The sequence below is a fragment of the Cavia porcellus genome, unplaced genomic scaffold (assembly GCF_034190915.1).
Source record: "Cavia porcellus strain 051 isolate PalLab524CR breed Dunkin Hartley unplaced genomic scaffold, mCavPor4.1 scaffold_6, whole genome shotgun sequence".
Classification (NCBI taxonomy): domain Eukaryota; kingdom Metazoa; phylum Chordata; class Mammalia; order Rodentia; family Caviidae; genus Cavia; species Cavia porcellus.
The window spans coordinates 8821795-8844739 of NW_026947489.1; the positions used below are offsets into that span (position 1 = coordinate 8821795).

Here is a 22945-nt window from a genome sequence, read left to right on the forward strand (position 1 = left end):
GGAACACAAAAGCAGACAAGTGCACGACGCGAACGCCAAGACATTAACTTTGAAGGAAGGTGGGTGGGGTGTCGACTGCTTCTGCCTAGTAGTTGAGCCGCGCACGCGCACGAAACAGTAGCGATTGGTGCTGCCTGGAGGTGGGCTCGCGAGGCATGCTGGGACGTCTCGCGGGCTAGACGCGTAGGCGGGTAGCGGCGACAGCGGCGGCAACGGGAGCTGGCACCATGGTAAAATTGACAGCGGAGCTGATCGAGCAGGCAGCGCAGTACACCAACGCCGTGCGGGACCGCGAGCTGGACCTCCGAGGTGAGTGTGAGGCGGCGGAAGGGCTCTCCCCGGACCTCAGAGCGCCTCCTCGAGGTCCGCGCGCCGCCGCGTGCGCAGAGGCCGGACCTTGGATCGCGGGCTTTTGCCAGCCGGGAACGAGGCGGGGCTGTCCCGGCCTGATTCTCGTTTTTTGTTGCTCAACTTCCGCCGCGTTATTCTCTTCCGAACCTTCTGTTACCCGCAGCTGCTCACAGGCTCGGCTGCTTTCATTCTTTTCTGGTCCAGACTCCGTTAGGCCCTGCTCGGCGTGCTCTGCAGGCCGAACTGTTTGAGAGCCCGTGAAGTAGATTTTCTCATGTCTGTAATTCTAGTGCAGGGCGACCAACTGGATTTTAGTACGTATGTAAATTATGTTGTTTTGAGTGTAGATAAATGTTAGTTAACCGTATTTTGTAAGGGAGGAGACTAAATCCTGGAATAAAAGCGATTATTTCCCACTTTAAAAGTGTTCTTCTCATTGACTTTCTCTGGTTTTTACCTTTGATGAAGACATTTTTAGGATTAAACTATTTCACGAAGGCTTGCATTATGTCTTATATGTACTAAGTGTTCCAGACAGACCCAGTAAGGTCGCTGTAGTTTTTGTTTTGTTTTGTTTTTTACAGGGCCTCACTGTGTAGCCCAGGCCGGTCTTGAACTCGCTATGTGGCCCAGGCAGTCCTCGAACTCACAGTAGTCCAACCCGCAGCCTCTCAAGTGCTGGGAACACAGGCACCCACCCTCGGTCTTTATAGTTGTTTTGGTAGTAAAATTTGGCTCAAAACGTAATAAACCGAAATGCAGCTAAGTGCTTAGTGATCAAGAGACGACTTTAGAAAGGGTGTTAAAAGCAATGTCTCTGGGATGAGGTCTTCTGCTCTGGCTGGAGGTAACCAGTCTCTAGAGCGCAACCACTGTAGCCTCTGATTTCTTCTAAGATGGCTTACTGACTTTTGGGAAATCCCAGAGCTTTTATTTTGTTGAACTTGTTTCTCAGAGAAACGTCCAATTTGAGAGCGCCTTGCCACTCTCTGCTTGGTACACATTGATCTCTCTCTTTTCTGTCTGTCTCAAGTGTAGCAGTGTTGAGTATACCTAATTTGTTGCAGTATTCACTTTGAGCTTACAGCTCTGAGATGTGTACTTTAATCATGGCCAGCTTCATTTCTTCTTTTAGGCAATTATTTGAGCAATAATTTATGCCAAAATTAGGCAGATTGGGCAGTATTTGAATGAATTGTTCAAGTGTGACCTACCAGTCAGTGTAAACCGCTGACCTGCAACTCAGAACAGCTGGTGGAGGTGAAGTAAGCAGAAGAGCCGTGTTGTCATGGAGGTATGCTGATGTGAGCAGTGAATGTGGCCGTGGAAATGGTAGCAGATGCAAACTGTCATCCCCCGTGTCCTAGAAGTGTTGGTTCTATTATGCTACTTAACTAGCTTGAAGGTCTAGAACAGTATGAACACCTTTTAAATGTTCTTATGAATGTGTTAGCTGCCAGTATCACTCTTGGTTAGTAGTCCTGCCTTCTTGCCCTTGTACTTGGCCTCAGCATCTTCGGGTCCACTGCTGCACTGTGGACTCCATTGTTTTGTCACTTATCTTCAGTGCCTTGCAGTGTTTGACATGCATACCTGACAGGTAAATGCTTCCCGAACAAATGAAAGCTTGAGTCAAATTACCAGGAAATAGTTTAATTGTTGAAATTATATTAAATATTAATACCTTGTGTGTGTTTGTTCCAAAACTCCATTTTTGTAGGATATAAAATTCCTGTGATTGAAAATCTAGGCGCTACCTTAGACCAGTTTGATGCTATTGACTTTTCTGACAATGAGATCAGAAAACTAGATGGTTTTCCTTTGTTGAGAAGACTGAAAACATTATTAGTGAACAACAACAGAATATGGTAAGTACCTGCTATTGGAGAATATTTTTTTAAACCTTGAGTGAATATTGTTGTGTGCCTTGAAAAAGTTGTTAAGTGTACTGCCAGTTGAGTGCATGTGTTTCTTTGTAAAGTGAGAAATTGCCATACAGATGCAGAGTAAGTTGCTCTAGTCTTATTTGCATGTTTTCAGAAATCTGTATGCATAAGTATGTAATTTAAATTAATTGTGGCTTTTGAAGCAGTTATCAGACAGATCATATTAAAAGGATATTTAAAATACAGTTACATCTTTACTTGTATCTGTACCTCATACTTGCTGCTGTTTGTTTCTTTAAAACTGATTTACAGAGTGTAACTTACTGAAAATGAGACCACTGTTGATCCTCTGTCAGCTCTATGTCAATTTTATTGGAAAAATAATTGAAGCTTATAGATAGTGAATAGACAGAATTATTTTTCATAGTTTAGTTATCCCCCTCTGATATAGTTATGTCTTGCACATAAGCTGTGTGTACAGAAGAACGCTTGTGTTTCTGTGCTTCCTGAACAGAACCATGGGATCTAGAATCATCTACTTCTATCCCTGACTTTGTAGCCACTTTGACTTAGGATATGGAAGAATGATCTCTAAGGTCCTCCCAACTTTCATGTCTTATTTACTAGCTGAGCAGCCATTTGCTCCTGGCCCCAAACAAACCACAGGAGCTTGGTAAAAATGAACAGACTTTATTTAAAGCTAGCAGTGAGAAAGCGGAAGCCTCATATTACCCCAAATCCTTATCTTACTGTGTCCAGGTGTACAAGAGCCTTTTATAGTAAGCAAGGGAGGGCAGAAGGAATGCAAAATGACAGCAGACAACTCCACACTTACTCGTCCCTCCTGGTCCTTTTCCACTCTCTCCCTTCTGTGGATCAGACCCCCAGGACAATCATCTACACATACTTACTGTCCATTCAAATTGGAGAGAGAGAGAGCAGGGGGAGGAGAGGTGGCAGTACAGGTTCTCAACCTGAGGAAGTTTGGAGAAGCAGCTTATCTCTAAAAGAAGAAATTCTAACATTAAAATTCCATTTCTCTCTGCTGGTTATAGTCTGAGATCCTGTGAGCAGTGACTGAGATAAAAGTGTTAGTTTACTTTTCACTTTCACTAAGAGCCTTTCTGTTCTTTATTTCAGCCGCATTGGCGAGGGACTTGATCAGGCTCTGCCATGTCTCACAGAGCTCATCCTTACCAACAACAGTCTTGTGGAACTGGTAAGTTGATCAGAAGATTGAGTTTGTGGGCGAGATTAGAGATAGTACCTGCAAAGATCCAGAAAATTTCGCTGGAAATTATCTCATCCTTTCTTTCCATTTTTTTTCTTAACTGTTACAGAATCTAGACTTGTAGGTTATTTTGTTTTTGTGAGGGTTTGTTGTGTATATGCTGGGAATGGAACTCAAGGCCTCTCATGCTATACAAATCTTATGTAGTTTCTGATTTATCAGTCTTCATTGTTACTGTTTTGTTTTTGTTTTGAGACAGTCTTACTATATAGTCCAGGCAGGCATTGAACCTTGACCTTACTATGTAGCTCAGGGAACTCACAGCAATCTTCCTTCCTCAGTCTCCCAAGTCCCATTGCCTGGCTGGCTGTTAGTGCTTTTGATATTGCTGAAGCTTCCTTTTCTCTTCCTGGATTACAAAAGAACTCATGTGGCTTTATAAACTTGCAGTGTTCAGTATGATGCCGTAACTAGCCACAAGGGGCTATTCTCAGTTGAAATGTGCAGAATTGTAAAATGCATGATGGATTAACTTAGAATTTTTTTAAAAACTACTGTTAGTAACTTTTTAATATTAATGTTGAAATGATAATATTTGGAGTAATGGGTTAAATAGTATTTCTTTAGGTTAAGTAGTATATTGAATTTTTTTTATTTTAATGTGGCTACTAGAAAACTTAAATTGCATAATTAAATTGTAAAATGCATGCATGAAATTTCTATGCTAGAAACTATTGTTTTACTTTTCACATTAGATGAGCAGTCCACCTGAAACTAATTTCTGTATGAGATAAGAGACAAGTTTCAGTTTCATGTGTAGATAATGATTATTTTGACCTATTTCATGCTCCTAAAATTTCTGCTGTGGATGTCTAGCAAAATTGAATTTATATGGTATATTCTGTTTTGTAATGCAGATTTTTCACCTAAAAACTAGCTGTTTTTAGATTATTAAGACTTTACGTCCTTTCCCTATTTTTCTAATTGTTGGGATTGAACTAACTGAATTTCCCTTTCTGGTGGCCAGAGTTCATAGTGTCATTCAGATTCTGAAGAATGCTTGACTCCAGAAATAAGAAAGCACCGGTCTGAGGCCACATCGTTTCTCGTGCCTTCGGTGTGAAGTATTTAGCCCAAAATACATTTTGATGGGAAATGTGTAACATCAGTTCTATTAGAGAAACTGTAGTTGTGTTTAAAGTTCTTCACAAAGCTCTTCCAGTGGATAAAAGAGGTGTATTAACATCTCACATCGTAGCCAGGCTCGGTTGTGCGCATGTGTAATCCCAGCACTGCGGGAGTCGCAGGCAGGAAGATTGCAAGTTCAAGCCTGGCCTGGATAATTTGGGGACTTCACCAAGCACGTCCCCCTTGCTCAGAACCTACTAATCTCCTTTGTACCCTTCCCATTTTATTACCTGTGCTGTGGAGTCAGCCACTCCCCTGCTTCGCCTGTGCTTGCTTTCTCTCATTGTCCATCTTTGCCCCGTCCACTCAGCTGAGATGAGTCCTGAGCAAGTTTTCCTCGGTGTAATGTTTGGTCCTGAGGGACGCAGGTGCGGGTTAGTTTGGAATGAGGGCCCATGCTCTGGGGTGCTGTCAGGCCTCCTCGCAGACTCATCCTGCTCCTGTTACAGTGTACAGGTGCTCAGGCTGCTGTTCTCAGTGGAGCACCTGGAGGCTGACTGGGAGTTTCCCATTTATCAGATGCCTCCTTGCGTTCTAATTTTTTCATGCACAGACACTTGTCACCATGCAGTCTTGTTCTCACAGTAGCGTCTCCACTTATACCTATTGTGTGATTCTTGGGAAATACCTTGTCTTGTAGTTTGATTATAGATATCAACCATCGATTTGGGGCTTGTTACACTTGTTTCACTATGAAATATGGGACAGTTTGAGAAGATTGATAACCTGGTCTTTTTTCAGTAATTTAATTTTTGTTTAACTATTCTGTTCACCCTGTCTTTGAAAAATCAAATGAAGAGATTTGGTGGGGGCTAGAATAAAGGTTCCCGTCTCAAACACAGTTTGTTCCTAGGCACTTGGGAGACTAGCAAGAAAGACCACAGTACACTCAAGATGTTAACTTGATACTTCCTATATAGATAACTTATTCTGAAGTCATATCAGCTTTGACATTGTTTTCTTTCCAGATTACTCAATAGCCCATTTCAAGATTGCCATTGCAAGGAAATCAGTATTTTATGTCTTCTAATGTTAAGGCAGAAGTTGTTAATGCCAAGATTTTTAAGAAGATACGTATTCATCAGTTTATTGAATCAGAATTATTACCAAAGATACTCTGTTTCAAAATATCAAAATAGGGCCAATGATATATGCACAAGCGTCTGCCTGGCAAGCGTAAGGTCATAAGTTTGATCCCTGGTACAAAAAAAAAAATTAAAATAGCATGTGGTGTCAGCCTTCTTACTGTGGGCTTTGTTTCACAGGGCGATTTGGACCCCTTGGCATCTCTCAAGTCACTGACCTATTTGAGGTATGGAAACCATTTGTTATGATGACAAATTAATGTAGTACTTAAAATGGCACTGTTACCAGCCGTACAGCATTCACTAAGAAATACCTTTCAAGGGCCGAGATGTCACTCAGCAGTGCCTGCTGAGTGCCTGCCTGGCAAGCATGAGGTTATGAGTTCAATTGCCAGTACCAAAAAAAAAAAAAGAAGAAGAAGAAGAAAGAAATATCTTTTAAAAACAAATATTGGGGCCAGGGATATAGCTCAGTGGCGTAAGCACCTGCCTGGCAAATGCAAGATCCTGATTTTGATCCCCAGTACCAAAAAATAATTAAGACTTAAAAACAAATATTGAAGCTAATTGTGGTGACACATGCCTGTGATCCTACCACTGGGGATGGAGAAGCAGAAGGATCAGTATGAGTTCCAGGCCAACCTGGGCAATGTAGTGAGGTGCTATAAAAAAACTGTATAAATAAAATTTTAAAAATTGAAACTGTTTCCTTAAGATTACTTGATTTCCTTAAGATTACTTGATCATTGTGATGTGAATAATTGATTTATAGACTTAATGCTATTCCAGTGAACTTCTTTAATGCTCCTATATGAACAAGAATGGCATTGTGTTGTTCCTTTTCTTGTAGTATTCTAAGAAATCCCGTAACAAATAAGAAGCATTACAGGCTGTATGTGATTTATAAAGTTCCACAAGTCAGAGTACTGGACTTTCAGAAAGTAAAACTAAAAGTAAGTGTTCTTTGGTTATAAGTCATTATAGAGCAGTATATTTTTCTTTATGCTTTTGTTACTTTTTTTAAATTGACTAATACAAATTTCACCATTAGTTTGTAATTTAAAATATGGGAAAGAAAATGTTTTTTTATCCTCATAGCAGGGTTTGTGGGACAGCTTTGAATTAACATTCTTTTATGTAATGTTGGAGAGCCACGCAATGGGTTGTCCGCTTAAATACCTTCCCAGTGAGGAGCTTACTATAAGCTATTTTTGAGCAGCTCTGGCTGGTAGGGGGGCTTTTGCCTTTTATAGGAAGTTATCCCCTGTCCCCCTGCTTAGTTCCACAGCAGCATTTTAGCAGCTCCTCTTTGACACTAGGCAAGGAGCTTTCTCTAGAAGCTTCACCAGCAAAGGCAAAACTCCTGTGATTTCTTTTCATTTTAAATTGGCTTCTTGGTGTTTTTACCAATTCAGTATTTCAGCAGCATTCTCTCCCGCGTGTTCTGAGGAATGCGTCTAAATGCGTGTGGTGTCCCTATTTCCATTAACTCTGTGTGTGGTGTTGCTGTAGGAGCGTCAGGAAGCAGAGAAAATGTTCAAGGGCAAACGGGGTGCACAGCTTGCAAAGGATATTGCCAGGAGAAGCAAAACGTAAGATACAGATATCCAACCTAACTCCCTTCACTTCAGAAACACTGTCTGGCGGCTTGCCTCCTACAAAATTAAACCAAATTTGGGGATTAACGTGGTATTCGATTTGAGTGCTGATAATCTGTGACCATCCGTGGTCCATACATCACAAAGAGTTGCTACCAAGTTCATCCAGCAGATGTCTCCATCTTAATGTGATGTTTTACATGGTCTGTGCTCTATAGAAAGATGAGTGGGTGGTGTTTCTGAAGGAGAGAGTTCTTGTATCAGTTTGTTAACAAAGATAAGATACTACACTGGTTTAATTACTTTCAAAAACTTTTGAAAGTAAAAGAGAAGCAACGTCTGTGGCTTAGAATTTTAACAGTTATGTTTTTTTCTCTCGCAAGTTTTAATCCAGGTGCTGGTTTGCCAACTGACAAAAAGAAAGGTGGGCCATCTCCAGGGGATGTAGAAGCAATCAAGGTAACAGCTGGTTAAGAACCCGGGCTGATTAGAGTGAGATGGGGTTAGGTCTGAATGTTGAGGACTGTATTTTCCCACAGTTCTTAGACTTCTTCCGAGTTAAGGAGAATTTAGCTCAAAGTCAGTCCGGCGGACTTTGACCTGACTTGATCACATGTGCCAGTTGAAGTGCTCTTTGTCTTTTTCATCTTCGTGGGTGCATTTATCACTTTCAGCAGGAAGTGACCTTCTATATGCTGTGTTAGGGTTTGCCTCGTTTTTTGTTTCAGATTTGCTATCTGTCAAATCTTTTGGTTATTAATGGGAAATCATAAAATTTTGTAATACTGCCTGCTAGAGTATCCAATAATATAATCCCATATAGATAGTAAGCTTAATTTTAGGACAAGTAGAATGATTATTCGTTCTCTTTGGTTTATGAGAAGGCCCATGTTTCCTTCACCAATTTTGAAAATTTAGGATTTGGTTTCTAGGTTGATTCAGTATACCAGTAAAATCCTTCCCGTAACACAGAACTAAATAATATGCCATCTCAAAAAATTGTTACAAATTTCTATAATTCCAGACGGTTGATACTTAACTGAAATTTATTGTCTATCTCCATTCTGCTCTGTCCTACAGAACGCTATAGCAAATGCATCCACCTTGGCTGAAGTGGAGAGGCTGAAGGGCTTGCTGCAGTCTGGTCAGATACCTGGCAGGGAACGCAGATCAGGTCAGAAAGCAGTGTGCTGTCTTCATGCTCCCAAAATAGTATATTCAAAGCAATGACAGATAGTTCAGGCACTATGATCTAAGTATGCCAGAGGAAGCCAGGCAGGCACATGCCTATAATCCCAGCTACTTTGCACTGAGGCAGGAGGATTAAAAATATGAGCCCAGCCTGGGCAGTTTAAGAGAAAGCCTTTCTCAGAAAAAAGCTGAAGGACTAGTCAGGGATATAGCTTCATGCAGAAGTCCTGGCTTTCATCCTCAGGACTGCCCCCCAAAAAAGTGCTAAAAGAAAGTATTTGATGAAGTTAATTTAATAACATTAAATCATAGCACTTTGAGGGTGGGGGAGGTATGTCAGAGTTGAAGGAAATATTTCCTGGTATTGAGTGAACCAAACTCTATAGATAACTGTGTAAACTTACACGGCCATGCACCATATGCCAACATTCTGCTCAGGGTAATCTGTATATATAGCAGTAGCTGTTTAAGGTTACAGTAAAACTGGAAGATTCCTATTGCCTAGGTTTTTTTTACTGCACTCTACCTTTCTTTGTATTACCGTTGCCTGCAGTATTCAGTATGGTAACATACTGTATAGGTTTGTTCCCTAGGAACAATAGTCTACATATGATCTAGATATGTCTTTGTTTGTTTGTTTGTTTGATCTAGATATGTGTGAGTACACTTTCTAGTATTTGTATTTGCACAGTGACAAAATCTGCCAGCAATACAGTTTTTAGGACATATCCTGTGTTTAAGCAGGGATGAGTAAGACAGCTTTTGAGATACGATTCTGAATGGTCTGTGGATTCCGGGGTCTGTGACATCAAAACTATTCTTTTAATAACACCAAGAGACAGGCTGGGGATTTAACTCAGTGGCGTAAGTGCCTGCCCGACAAGCACAAGGTCGTGAGTTTGATCCCCAGTACCAAAAATAAATAAATAAATAGCAGCAAGACATTATTTGTCTTATTGTGGCAGTATTCGTAACGTTGGAGCAAGAACAGTGATAGGTAAAACTGCTGTGTGTCTCAGCAAGGCAGTGGGACAGGCGACAGCAGTTAACACCGTTTTCCTTGCTATCCACTTCCAGTAAGGTGTGTGCCAGCTGCACTTAAGAAGGCACTGGATGGATGCCTAGAGGGTTATTAGGGGCTGAGGTTGTAGCTTGGTGGTAAAGCCTGGCATGTATAATGTCTGGGATCGATCCTCAGCACAGCAAAACAATTACTGAATATCACCGCTGAAGGATACATCTGTTTGGTATTTCAGGTGTCAAATGAGTACACATGAAACTCTTCTCCAGGCCTCAGTTTGGTTACATGCAGGCCCTCGTACACTTGTTCTGAGGTGAGAGGCAGATATATTCTCAAACATGAATGAAGTCAGCCTCTTGCCTCAAGGAAAACAACAGTGTTGTCAGTGGTAAAGTTCAACGTTTCAAGCAAAAATTAAAACTTGGAAAATTTATGTCAGCTGCTTCTTACTTAGTACTCAAGAAACTTCTGGGAGAAAGTCGTGACAGTGATGAATAGGGTTTTTTTTAGCATTGTGTCATGAAATGGCTCAAGTTTGGAAGATCTGCAAAACGCAGTGAACCACTGGTTTCCAGTGTTAAAAAATCATGCATGGGTAAAAGATCCATTCAGAGGACGAGATAGACCACTAGATTTTCAAGTAAGAAAGTATAGAAAATCATTTGAGGCTTTCAGACAGGTGCATAATACTTCTCAGCTACTCAAGAATCAGGCAGAAGAATCAGAAGTTCGAGGCCAGGCTGGGCAACCTAGTGAGACACTACCTCAAAAAGTGGGGAAGTAATCTAGTGTAATGCAGATCTCCCCAAGTCTAATCTCTAGTACCTCCAATACATACAAACATACATACATACATACATACATACATACATATATGGCATTAAGTATTGTCAGTCTTCTCACTCAGTGTTTTCTTTTTGGAAAGGCCACTTTTTCTTAAATTGTAAATGTTAGTATGTAACAGGTTGTTTTCATGAGTTTCTGTCTTCCAAAATTTCCAGTTTCAGTTTCCAACACAGGATCAATAAATACAATTAACAGAAAGCTGTACAAGTCCACATGCCTAACAGTTTGAGAGCTTCTAAAGTAGATGCAGCCAGCATGGTGTTTTAGCAGAGGAGACTGCTCACCAAAACAGCGCCATTGAGAGGCGCCCTGGAACAGAAAGAGGGCCAGAAGATGGACCCCCCATTAGGGGTGTGGTTAGGAAAGAAGCCCACAGAAGTTGGAAGTGGCGGGGGAGGGGGCACTGTGGCTTTGAGATACGGTAGGCAGCGTTGGAAATCAGCCCAGGCCTTCAGGTTCTGTGGTAACACAAGTTGGGAAATGCACAACATCAACACTGCTGATTGTGCCTTCAATAGGATAGAATTACAGTGAATCTTAGGAACATTCGGGTTGTAAACTTTCACAGGTATACTATAAAAGACTCAACTTTGCCAATACAAATGAATCCATTTTACAAAAGTTTTTCCAGGACAACCATCTGTAAGTTGGAGACTCAATCCTTTCTTCACAATGTTTTATTTGGGCCTTTTGGGTTTCTTTGGATTTGGGAATAGGAAATTAGGACATTGCTCATGGTATTGTATTTGCTAGACCTCATTAGCCCCAGGTTTCAGAATAACACTAAGAAAAACATTCCTTCTTGGTACTTTTGTATCTAGAAATCTGAAGTTTAGATCTAACTATAGAAGCAAAACTTAAATATGACTAATCTTCCCAAACAATTGATAGGATAAAAACATGTCCTTTTTCAAAATACACTGACCAAAAGACCTGCCTTAAATTGTTGAACAAATACAGGAACTTTTTGGTTATTGTTGCTGTGTTACCCTAGAGACGATAAAATCTCTGTCACCAGTATCCGGCATGTATTAGGTATATATGTTTTGGTTTGTTTGTTTTTAGTATTTCCAATTTTTATTTTCAAAGAAAATAAATAGGCACAACTATGATGAGGTAATCAATCACTTTCACTTAGTTAAAACACCTTTCTCACTTTCTTTGGTGATTGACCACCCTTTCCATTACCTGCCAAAGACTGGCTATTCCTGGATTATAAATTCCTTGAGGGCTGACACAGCTTTGTTTGTTTGTTTTTGTACATTTTCCAGTTTATGGCACATAGTGCCCATAGAATGGGCACTTGTCTACTACCCATGTTCTCTAAAACTGATGTGATTTCTGGTTTTTGGTTTTCTTCAGGTCCCACTGATGATGGTGAAGAGGAGATGGAAGAAGATACAGTCACAAATGGGTCCTGAGCCGTGTGGCAGATGTGATAGACTCTGTTGGGATAAGTCTTGGGTTTTGAACGTGGAATAATTGCCTTGTTGTGTCAGCAAAGTGGGATCTGTCAGCATTGTTGACAGCTTAAAACTGCTGCTGATACTTTTGTAATGAATTTTGAAATCTGTCAGTTTTCTAAAAATGTTAAAAATAAAGGCCACTAACTGTGTTGCCAAGATGCATGTCATCACGTGTTTTGGAGTAAGGTTTGTAAGGACACATGGTGGTGTCCGGCTCGTGGCAGAAGTGCAGGAGGACACCATTGTTTGTCGCTATCACTGATCTCCCTTAGCTCCTCGTCGGTACACTTTGTGAAAATGTGAGGATAGCCCTAACAGTAGCTGCTGCAATACACTTTTTTAATTTTTTTGCCACACTGGGGATCAGGTTGAGGACCTAGTACACACTAAACCAGCACTGTACTGAACTACAACCCACTTGCATTAAGCAAACCAAGCCGCCTGGCCAAGTACGAAGTTAAAGGGTGGTGACTCACTAGGGCCGGTCAGTGTAGTCTGTGTAGTCTGTGTGGTCTCTGTGACAGGTGGAAATCTGGTTACTGTCTGCCTTTGTCTTATATTTGTCAACAACATGTGAGCAATTGTATTGAGCAAATTGCTAAAGTCACCTGACGGTTCTAGATCAGCCAAGCATCATCTGTCTGAAGGGGGCAGAGGTAACATAAGCCTGGTGAGGAAATGGAAACCCAGCAGTGGAACCGAAGGAGCAGTGTGCTAGCGAGCAATGGGAGAGTTCGCCACGCAGGTCCTGTGCTCGATTCCTCACAGTCCGTCAGCGCGCACATTCTAGTTCCACTAGTAAACAGGGATGCTTTTTTTGTATTCGTTGAAAATTACTATTTTCATGAGTTGGTGCTAGTTTCTCTTAAATGGCAGGGTCCAGTGGAAAGGATGTTGAGTGTGCGTAAGCGTGTCTGTGTGTGTGCACGTGCTCAAACTAGGGCTTTGTTGGATGGGAGGCAAGCTCTTCACCTCCCAGCTGTATCTGAAACCTTTTAGAAAATGTCACAGTTCACTTTGTCTTAATGAAAAGGCATTGCAGGGCAGGCTGGAAACAGGCAAATAAAGGGCACTATCCTTCCACCAACTCGGCTTACCACATGCAACATTTTGGCATTTTATGTTATTCTGCTTGATTTAATTCCTTGATGTGAGTGAAAGTCGGCAACAGCAAATCTGCAGTTTAAGATCTTAATTCCTGAGCTACACTGTGAACTCTTAAATGGTATTCATTACAACATCCTTGAAGCTTTTGTGTATAATCTGAAACCTCTTATGAAGACAGAGAGCTATTAAACATGAACTATTCAACCCAGGCCACAAATTGTTAAATACCATATGAAAGTAAAACTTCCTGCCTGCTGTAATGGCACATGCCTGTGCTCCCACACTGGGGAGGCTGAGACAGGGTCACTGCAAGCTTGAAGCCTGCCTGGGCTACATAGTTTAGGCTAGCCTAAACTGCATAGCAATACCCATCTTCAAAACAAAACAAACTGCTCTCAAAGCATTAAAATTGTGCTGTGATCCCTTTTCTGAGATAAAGATAAGCTTCCTGAGAGAAAGAAAAGGTCCCAACCGCTTCCATGAACAGTGACCCTACCACAGTATACTAATGTACTGCCCAGCTAAAATAGTTGTGAGGTAACCCTGCTCATCATGACTAGTTTATCATTATTTGTGTGCAATTTATATTTAAAGCTGATCTCAGACCAAGCATTGGAAATAGAACCCAAGAAACCCCACTAAATTCCTCCTAGATGGCAGAGCAAGTGATAGGTCACTGTAAAACAAAGAATGATAGAGCTAAAATTGTAGCTCAGTGGTAGAGTGAATCCCTGGGGACAATCTCCAGCGCGCACACACACACACAAACTTATAATCTCTGCTAATAAATGTTCTTAGTGTTAAATTTTTTAAAAAATTCTAATAAAAGGAGTGACTAGCCAGACACTATGGTTCACACTTGTAATTCCAGCTACTCAGGAGACTAAGGCAAGAGGATCATACATGAGGCCAGACTGGCAACTTGAGGTAGATCTTATCTCAGAAAATAGGGGATGAGGATATAGCTCAGTGGCATACCACCTGCCTGGCAAGCACAAGGTTGTTTGATTGCTGGTACTAAAGAAAAATTTTTGAACAATAAAAGGGGCTGGAAATATAGCCCAGTGGTAAGGCACTTTAAATGTGTCAAGAAAGCCCTGATTTCAATCCCCAGTACATACTGATAAAGGGAAGGGGGTTATTGTTTTTGTAAGTTAGAAGAAACTCAAGGAAACAAAACTTTCTAAACTCATGAAATTGATGGCTATCCCCACAGCATTATTTGAATCCATTTTCTAGGTGGCTTCTAAGGTGAAGGAAAGGTTTCAGGCTTTTGTCTGCAATGGCCCATGAGTTCCACTCCTTCAATAGGAAGGAATCTCTGTATTAGCTAACTTTATTTAAAAAAGAGGGTTTTTAAGCTCCGTATTGGAGACAGAGCCCAATAGCATGACGGGCCGGCGAGAGCCTGTAATCGCTGTAGCATGCCACAGTAGAATTTTATCTCTGTACGGGGTATCTCTTTGAGAGTTCCACCCTAATTATTTCAACCTAATTACTTTCCAAAGGCACTACCATAGTCAGATTTTTTCAATTGCCAAATACCAATAACTTAAAATGGGCTTAAGGTGCTTGAGTTGCAATCTCTTATTTCCTGTTTTCTGCACAGTACTGTGAGCATTTGATGAAGCCCTTGCACAAAGTCCTGGAAGGTCGGTGAAGACTTGGATTGGTTTAAAAGTAGGAAGCTGCCCACATTTCCTATTTAAACCTTTGTGGGGCGGACTTCAGCAGCTACCTTCCTCTAGGGCAAGAGTGTGGGTGCAAATTCCGACTCAGAGCTGTCCACAGCCTATCTTTGACTTCAATATCCTAGGACTACAAAACTTTGGTTATCACGGAATAAAAAACGAGGCCACACCTAACCACGGTGGGCCGGACGTCCTGCGAGCTTTTAATGCCTGGCCCCACCCGCCCTGGCCACACCTCCTCTGTGATTGGCCGGGCGTCCGGGCGGGGTTGAGACGCGATTGGTCAGGACGACGGCCACGTCCGGGAGCGCCACGTGTACGTAAAGAATGGACGGAAACGCCTGACTGAAGGCGACGCTGCAGTTTTGACGGCCGCGGAGGCCATGGATCGGGAAGGGGAGCTGCTGTCCGCGCGGCCGGCCCTGGAGACGGAGGGACTCCGCTTCTTGCACGTCACGGGTGAGTCGCCGCGGGCCGAGGGGCACAGAGTCGCGCGCCGCCAGCTCCCCGGAGCGCCGCCATGTTGGGTGGGTCGTGGTCTCTGCGCTGCTGGGTGCCGGGAGAGGCCTGGCCTGCAGCCGGGCGTTGGGCGGTGCTCCGGCTTTTGCTGCGGGCCCGGACCTCGAGTCGAGGCTGTGGGGAGCCGACCTCGCTTGCTTTATGCGCAGCGAGCCCTTCCGGTTGCAGTTGCCGGACCTACTCGGCCCTAGCGGGGTCCCTAGCGGCCCCTCGTCGTCCCCTGCCCTGTCACACTCCTAACCTCGACTCCATCCTTTGTGTGTGAGTTGTCAGGTCTGAAAGGCCTTTGCCTTTCTGAGTTGGATGAGTTCTTCGTCCTTCATAACCCGCCCTCCGCACCGCCCCACCCGATCCCCTAGGATGCCTGCCGAGTCTCCCTGCCCAGTGACTTCCCCAGTTGTCGGGTATGAGGTTCTTGCTCCAGTCTTAACTCATGGGAAGACCGCTGCTGCAGCTAGACCGTGGAAGGTCTGACGGCAGGAGCTACACTTGCCCCTATGGAGTTTTATGAAAAAGTGGCATTTTTAGTCTTACAGTTGCTTTCTCTGGGCCGGGGATATAGCGCAACTGTGCACAGCGGCACAGCGCAAGGTCCTGAGTTCGATTCCCGGTACCAAAAAAAAAAAATTGTTTTCTTCTTTTCAGTGGGCTCGCTGCTGGCTACCTATGGCTGGTATATCCTCTTCAGCTGCATCCTTCTTTACGTGGTCTTTCAGAAGCTTTACATCCGGCTGAGGGCCTTGAGGCGGAGGCTCCAGGACCGAGCTGAGGCTGCTGCTATAGGTTAGTACGTCTGTTAAGACGAGGTTTAGTTGTTCTTTACTTACTGCTTTTAATATGTGTATTTTTTTCTTTCCTTTCCTTTGCTGGCCATCACTGTGTAGATCATGCTGATCCCAAATTTACTCCTTAGCCCAGACTGGCCTTGAACTCACCGTAATCCAGCCTCTGGAGTGCTGGGATTATGGGTGTGCAGCACTGCACCCAGCCTGCTCTAAATATTTAGAAGTTAGTCTGTTAAGACTAAGGAGTAGCTAGGTGTGGTGGTGCACTCCCATAATCCCAGTTATTTGGGAGGCTGAGGAAGGAGAATCTTTTGCAAATTCAGAACAGCCTGAATCTACACAGTGAGCTCAAGACCAGCCCGAACTGTATAGTGAGACCCTGTCTCAAAAGGCAAAAAAAAAAAAGTAATTAGTGTGTGAACCTGAGGCAGGATGATTACGGAGAGTTGCAGGCCAGTCTAGACTATAGTCAGTTCAAGGCCACCCTGTACTACACAGTACTTTCTCTCAACAAAACAAAATAAAAAGCGATGAGTGTAAGCTGCTCATTGTTTAGGAGTACCTTTTATGCCTCTGGAGTTGGTTCTGGTGCATATGTAATTTTTATTTTTGTTTTTTTTTTTTGATGGTACTAGAGCTCAAACTCAGGACCTTTGGACTGAACTACATCCCATCCCTGTTTTTTATTTCATTTATGAAAAAGTGTCACAACAAAATAATAGGAAAATAGTTCATACACTGTATCATTATCTTTGAAAGAAGCATGAATTAGCACAAAACTTTCTGTTCAGTGAATTTCTGTTCTGTTCCTTTCTGTTCAGAAATGAGTAATATGAATGAAATAAATTAGCATGTATTTTGAAATATTTTGAAACATACATAGCATGTATTTTGAAACAATAGGTAACTTGAGGGTCCATCTGGATCTCTTCCCACTTCCTATGTATTTATCATTTTGCCCCAGCCCATTTTAATTTTTTGTTTTGAGACTGGTTTCTCTTAAGTTGCCAAAACTGGGCTCAAACTTGTGATCCTCCTCCCGTAAGTCTCCCAGAGTGCTGGGATTCTAGGCATGCTCCACCATTGCTAGTGAAATGTATCAGGGACTTAACCAAGATAGAAAACCCACTGGATGGTGTGTGGCACATCTAATGTGTGTCTCGTTGATTGGTTTATAATTTTATATCGCATGTAAATACAAACTGAACAGTTTCTTGTGGGTATACTTATTGAGATACCTATAGAAATGCTGTGACCAGAAATTCAGCCTAATTCTGTGATTTGCTCCACATTGATTTTTCTACTAACTTTTGAAGCCTGGTTTTCAGTAACTGCTCTTTTAAAGAAACTCCCTCTCAAGGCAGCCAGGAGGCTCGAGGGCGGAGGTGAGGCAAGCTTCCGGTGCCAGCTGCCTTTTGCCTTTTAGATCAGTGCATGGAGCTGCAGAGGCCAGGCAGGAGGGCGGAGCTGCACTTTCAGGAGTCCAGCCGGCGGGGCCACTGCAGTGCCTGCAGCCAGGAGCCCGCCTGGGCCAGCTAGAGCGCAAGCCCTGCCTGACTTTTCCCGTCCTACCCTCCCTCCAACGCCCCAGCACAGGGGCACCCATCCTGTGCTCCTCCAGCGGGAACCCTGTCCTTGGTGGCAGCTGGAGTGAGCTGGGCCAGGGGATGGTGCTGCAGGACCTGCCCCTCAGACAGTTACATTTCAGCTGCATGGTCACTGGCCCAGACTTTCTGAATTAAGAGTTGCTAGAGAAAACCTAGAAGTCTGCATTTCTAATATGTTCTTGGTAAGATGTAGCTAGTTATAGCTAAGAATCATAACTAAAAGGAGGAGGAAATAAGTCACAAAAGCATTTTTCAGTGTCTGACATCTGTGCCTCTTTATACTTACAATGTAGACAAAGAACTTTTATATTGTATAAGGTGAATTACCTCATTTTTCTCATTTTAGAACGTGATGTTGTTGTTAAACGACAAGAGGCCTTAGCAGCTGCTCGTTTGAAAATGCAGGAAGAACTAAATGCGCAAGTTGAAAAGCATAAGGAGAAACTAAGACAGGTGTGTACTGGTTTTACTTTGAATGTGTAGTCTGGAGAAACTGAGACTTTGTGGGTAATAGCGTGTGTTGCTATTACAGACGTCTAGGACAGGCCTGTCCCAGGAGAGTTAACAGGTGGTTCAAGGCCTCCTATGTAGATACTGGTGATACCAGGAAAAATACCGTTCTTAGGAGAGGATGGGTGTGAATACAGTGTTACAACGAAAGATCCGGAGCTCAGAAGGGATAGACTGAGAGCAAGACTCGAGAGCACTTGCACTACTGAGTGTGAGTGCCTGTGCCTGTCGGTAAGATTAAGAACAGCTGCTGAGCCATTAAGGCTGGAACCCAAGGTGTCTCACATGACTGGCAAGTGCTCTACCACCAAGCTGCATCTCAGTCCTGTTTTAAGTCTCTGACAGCAGTGTCACCCAACAAGACAGTGTGTTCAGCTGCCCTGCTACCAGACAAGTTAGCTTCATCCTGGCATGAGGGCCCTGTCCAGGGGAAGATAGCAGCGGGCTCACACTGGTAGGTGTAGAGTTGTGAGAGGGTTTTTTGTTTTGTTCTTGTTCTTTTGTTTGTTTTTTGAGACAGGGTCTCACTGTAGAGCCCAATTGGCCTCAAACGCACAGTAATCATTCTGCCTCAGCCTCCCAAGTGCAAGGCTTACAGGCCCATGCCACCTTGTCCAGTGTGAAAGATATTCTGAGGCCTAGTTCGGTCAGAGGTGGTAGAAGGTGAGGCAAAAGGAGCACCAGCGATTGCCATCAGCAGCTGGGTAGATTATGCCACTCTTCACAGGAAAGGTCACTAACTCTGAAGAGGAAGGGACATACTGGGGGCAAGAGTCTGAGCTGATCTGAGCGCCGAAACAACTCTGCTTTCTGGTTTTGTTTGTTTCAGAGATGTCCAGGCCTCATCCCCTCATAAAGAGCCTCTGCCAGCTGTAGGGCAGCAGGGAATTAGGTCGCACTTGGATCTTGCCCGTGCCTCTGGTGTTTCCAGGGACAAGTGGTTTCTGTGACTTGCTGTGATTTCTGCATGGTCGCCCTTCCAGCTGCTCTGCCCAGCTTGGCTGGGGCCCAGAAGGAAAGCACAAAAAGGGGTCACACCTCCACATTCCTCCCTCTGTGGTCACCTGTGCCAACAGCCTGCAGTGTCCGTGTCATTGGCTGCTCATCTTGTTTAGTCACCAACCTAAAATGAACATGACCGACTTTCGTAATTAAAATTGTGATATAAATAAAGTCTTTACTCTCTTTGCTCCTTGACTTCCTAGTACCTAAGCATTCCACGCAGTATTAAAATTTTTCAGGCATTTCTTCAGACATAAGTTAGGTATATGTGAGCCCAAGTATGATTTCCTTTTTTGTAGAAACAGAATCATGTCATTTTGGATAGTTTTACTTTAGTTAGGGGTTTTTTTGTTTGTTTTGCTTTGTTTTCTGTTGATTTTCAGTGCTCCCCAGGGTCTTGTCAAAGCTCAGGAAATAACCAGTGAACTACACCACAGCCCACCCATTAAATTATTCAAAGACTTCAGAGCCTGAGCTTTTGTGTGCCTATGTGTTAGTAATATGTCTTGATTATTTGGTTTGTTGTTATAGCTGGAAAAATCTTAAAATATGACTTCAAAGACAGGCGTGGTGGCACACACTACGATCTCAACGCTCTGAGAGACTAAAGTATAAGGAGTCCAAGATCTAGTCCAGTCTGGGCAACTTGGTGACTTAGTGAGATCCTGTCTCCAAGAAAATACAAGGGCTGAGGGTGTAGCTCAGTGTGCAGACCACAGGTTCAACCCCTGGACCACAAAAGAAAAAAGTCTTAAGCAGTGTAGTGCAGGTACAGGGCATGAAGCCATGTGCCCTTACTCCAGCACCTGGTGACTGAGGCAATACAATTTAATTTTAAACCCAACCTGGCAGTCTGTAAGAAAGGCCTGGGAATGTAGCTCAGTGTGACTGTTCTGTCTCAAACCCCAGTACTCCAAAGAAACAAAGCAAAGACAGAATTACAGTGCAGGCCCCCTAATTGGAAGGGGACTATGTCCAAATTTTGTTGTGTTTTGAGACAGGGTCTCCCTGTGTAGTCCAGACTGGCCGTGAACTCATGGCAGTCTTTTTGCCTCGACCTCCTGAATGCTGGGATTACAGGTATGTGCCACTATGCCTGGCTGGTGGCAAGGTCAGCCCTCACTTGTGATGTCAGTAGTCGTCTGCTGTAGCTCCAGTCAGACGTTCTTGGTGGCTGGGGAGAAGTGTAAAAAATCCTTCAGGTAGAGGGGTGGTTGGAAGAATCTCACCTCTTGTACTTGCAGACACTAGAATGTGACAGGCATTTGGGTTTCACAATGAAGGGCTTAAGTGCCAGGCAGAAACTTCCTAGGTGTGGGCTGCTTAGAGGCTAAGTGACTTCCGGAGGCATAGATAACACCTAGATGATGACCAAGCCGGCCTGGTGGCCCCATGCATGCATTCTGAGGGGCCAGAACTGTAGCGTAGTGGCAGGTGCTTGTCGAGCATGTGCAAGGCCTGTCTGGGTTCAGTGCCCACCACTGCACGTGTGTCAGAGCTCTGCATTAACAAAAATGTTGGAATAAGGGCAGGTTTCAGAAGAACAGAATTGTTGCTCTTTTTTACCTGACACTTCCTGCTTTTTGACAGTGTACAAAACGAAGAGGAAGATAGTGTGGGCAGAATTTTTTAAAAGACATTTAAATTTAAACTTTTGCGAATTAGCATTTTTGTTGAGGGGGTGGCAGTTAATGAGTTCTCCCTGTGTGATGTGTGATTCTCAGCTTGAAGAAGAGAAAAGAAGACAGAAGATTGAAATGTGGGACAGCGTGCAAGAAGGCAAGAGTTACAAGCGAAATGCAAGAAAGCCTCAGGTAACTGGTTTGACTAATGGATGAAGTGTCCTAATAGTGCAGTTTTTCCGATTGAATTTTTTCTTTATGGTGCTGGGCACTGAAGCTGGGCAGGGTCTTCCCTGTGGCAGGCAGACACTGGCATTGGGCTTACACCCCCAGCCCAAAGCAGTACCTTTTAGTTGACTCCAGCATCAGTGACAAAGTTTGAAATTTTTTGAATTTTTGCATGAAATGCAAATATGTATGTTACTAGAAAAGGAAAAAGAATTTAAGAGCATTTCATTATGTTCCATTATTGTGGGTGTTCCTAAAATGGGTCCCTCGGCCTTAAAGGGTTAAGCCTGTTTCTTTCCAAAACAGGAGGAGGACAGTCCTGGGCCATCTACTTCATCTGTAGTCCCAAAGCGGAAATCTGACAAGAAGCCCTTGCGGGGAAATGGTAAGCACTAGGTGAAGTCAGACTCTTCCAGTGTAGAGTTTTTCCAGTGTAAACTAACACTGAATCCTCAGCATAGAGTGCGAAGTGCCACTTAGGCCCCTTGAGCGGTGAGAGTGACTGTGCTTGTGGTGTCCTCCTCTCACTGGTGTCGGCCTGGGTCTGTAAGCAGGAAGCCGGCAGGCGGAGACAGGGTTTGCCGGCCTGGCCGCGGAGTGGCGAGGGCTGGAACATGGAGGGTCTGGTGAGGAGCTCATTCACGCCAAGCCTTTCCCCTGTGCTGTACAAGCTGGCTGGCTGGCTGGCTGTGGATCTGAGTATTCCAGCCAGCTGTGGGAAGCTACTGGAGGAGGAGGGGGAGGAGGAAGGATGTCGGTAACCCTGCTCGGACTGAAGAAGCGCCAGCTTGTATTTTGGCTTTTAGAAATCTGTTCTCTGTAGGTTGATCAGCCCTTACTTGAGTATGTATTTCTTCTCGTTAGGAGCTGCAGTTGGAACTTTATCAGGCCATCCCAAGAGGGGTTTGTTTGTTTGCTTGCTTGTTTATTTGAGTCAGGGTCTCCCTGCAGTCCAGGCCGGACTTGAACTCTGTGTAGCACATGTTGACCTTGAGCTTGGCACTCCTCCTTCCCTAGTGTCCTTAGTAGTGTGGTTCCAGGCATGCCCGCCCACGCCCAGCTCTGAGAGGATGTTAGGGGGGCTTTTGCATATGTTTTGGTGAGTTAGGAACAGGAAGTCAAATGGCTTCCTTCTTCCATTCTAGAAAGCCAATTCAAACACTACAGAAAGTAGTTTTTACTCTTTCTCAGAAGGATAAAGAAGTTTCTCGAAAGAATTCATGAAAACAGATTGTGTATCTTTACTTTGCATATCTGGCTCCTGATTGTAATTTTGCTTCCTTTCTGTCATCCCAGGCTATAACCCTTTGACGGGTGAAGGAGGCGGGTCCTGCTCCTGGAGACCTGGACGCAGAGGCCCGTCGTCTGGCGGATGAGGCTAGGAATCTTGTTAGGGTCACTTTCGACGCTGGCAAGGTGAACCCGAACCCTCAACTCAATTGCCTTATGCACGCTTTTCACAGTGACTAGCCCGGGGAGGCGGCTTTATTTCTTAACTGTACTTGTGTAGTTACAGCCTTCAGTGAGCATGGGATTTAAACAGTGCCACACTCCACTTAGAACACTCCACTTAGAGATGGTGGTCACAGTCGTTGATTTAACGGTGACTTTCTAGGCGGTAGAGAGGCCTCTCTTTTACATTAGAATTCCTTTCTGAAGGACAGTCTCTGTGACGAGCTGCGTTGAATGATGTCTTCCTTATAAATGGTGAGCCCACCAGTGAGGATTACTGATGCAGACAGTTGATGGGGTTTATTTCTGTATATTTATTTTTATGTACAGAACTTTGTAAAAATGAAATTGTAAATATTAAAAAAAAGTGAATAACATTTTTAGCATCTTTATTAAATTTGAGGAAATTCCTTTGTAAGCTTGACTTTGCAAATGGACATTAAAGGTCGATAATTAATAAGGTGATGATTTTCATCACTCAGAACCTGCAACTATCATATGTTTCTCTGCTTTTATTTCTCACTGGAAATGACCAAGGCAAGAGGCAGACCCCCGCGGT

The 22945-nt window shown here is 43.5% G+C and overlaps 2 protein-coding genes across 2 annotated transcripts; both read left to right on the forward strand.

Annotated features, from left to right (window-relative positions):
- The first annotated feature begins 140 nt into the window (after positions 1-140).
- Snrpa1 (small nuclear ribonucleoprotein polypeptide A') lies at positions 141-12019 on the forward strand. The gene is made up of 9 exons (XM_003475278.5): positions 141-309; positions 2072-2219; positions 3378-3456; positions 5922-5968; positions 6592-6694; positions 7254-7333; positions 7723-7798; positions 8420-8513; positions 11760-12019. The coding sequence occupies exons 1-9, from the start codon at positions 228-230 to the stop codon at positions 11816-11818; spliced, it is 768 nt and encodes a 255-aa protein (XP_003475326.1). The 5' UTR covers positions 141-227; the 3' UTR covers positions 11819-12019.
- Positions 12020-14928: 2909 nt separating this feature from the next.
- Positions 14929-22763, forward strand: Selenos (selenoprotein S). The gene is made up of 6 exons (XM_003475277.5): positions 14929-15120; positions 15826-15963; positions 17919-18025; positions 20809-20898; positions 21241-21319; positions 22231-22763. The coding sequence occupies exons 1-6, from the start codon at positions 15045-15047 to the stop codon at positions 22308-22310; spliced, it is 570 nt and encodes a 189-aa protein (XP_003475325.1). The 5' UTR covers positions 14929-15044; the 3' UTR covers positions 22311-22763.
- Positions 22764-22945: the final 182 nt, after the last annotated feature.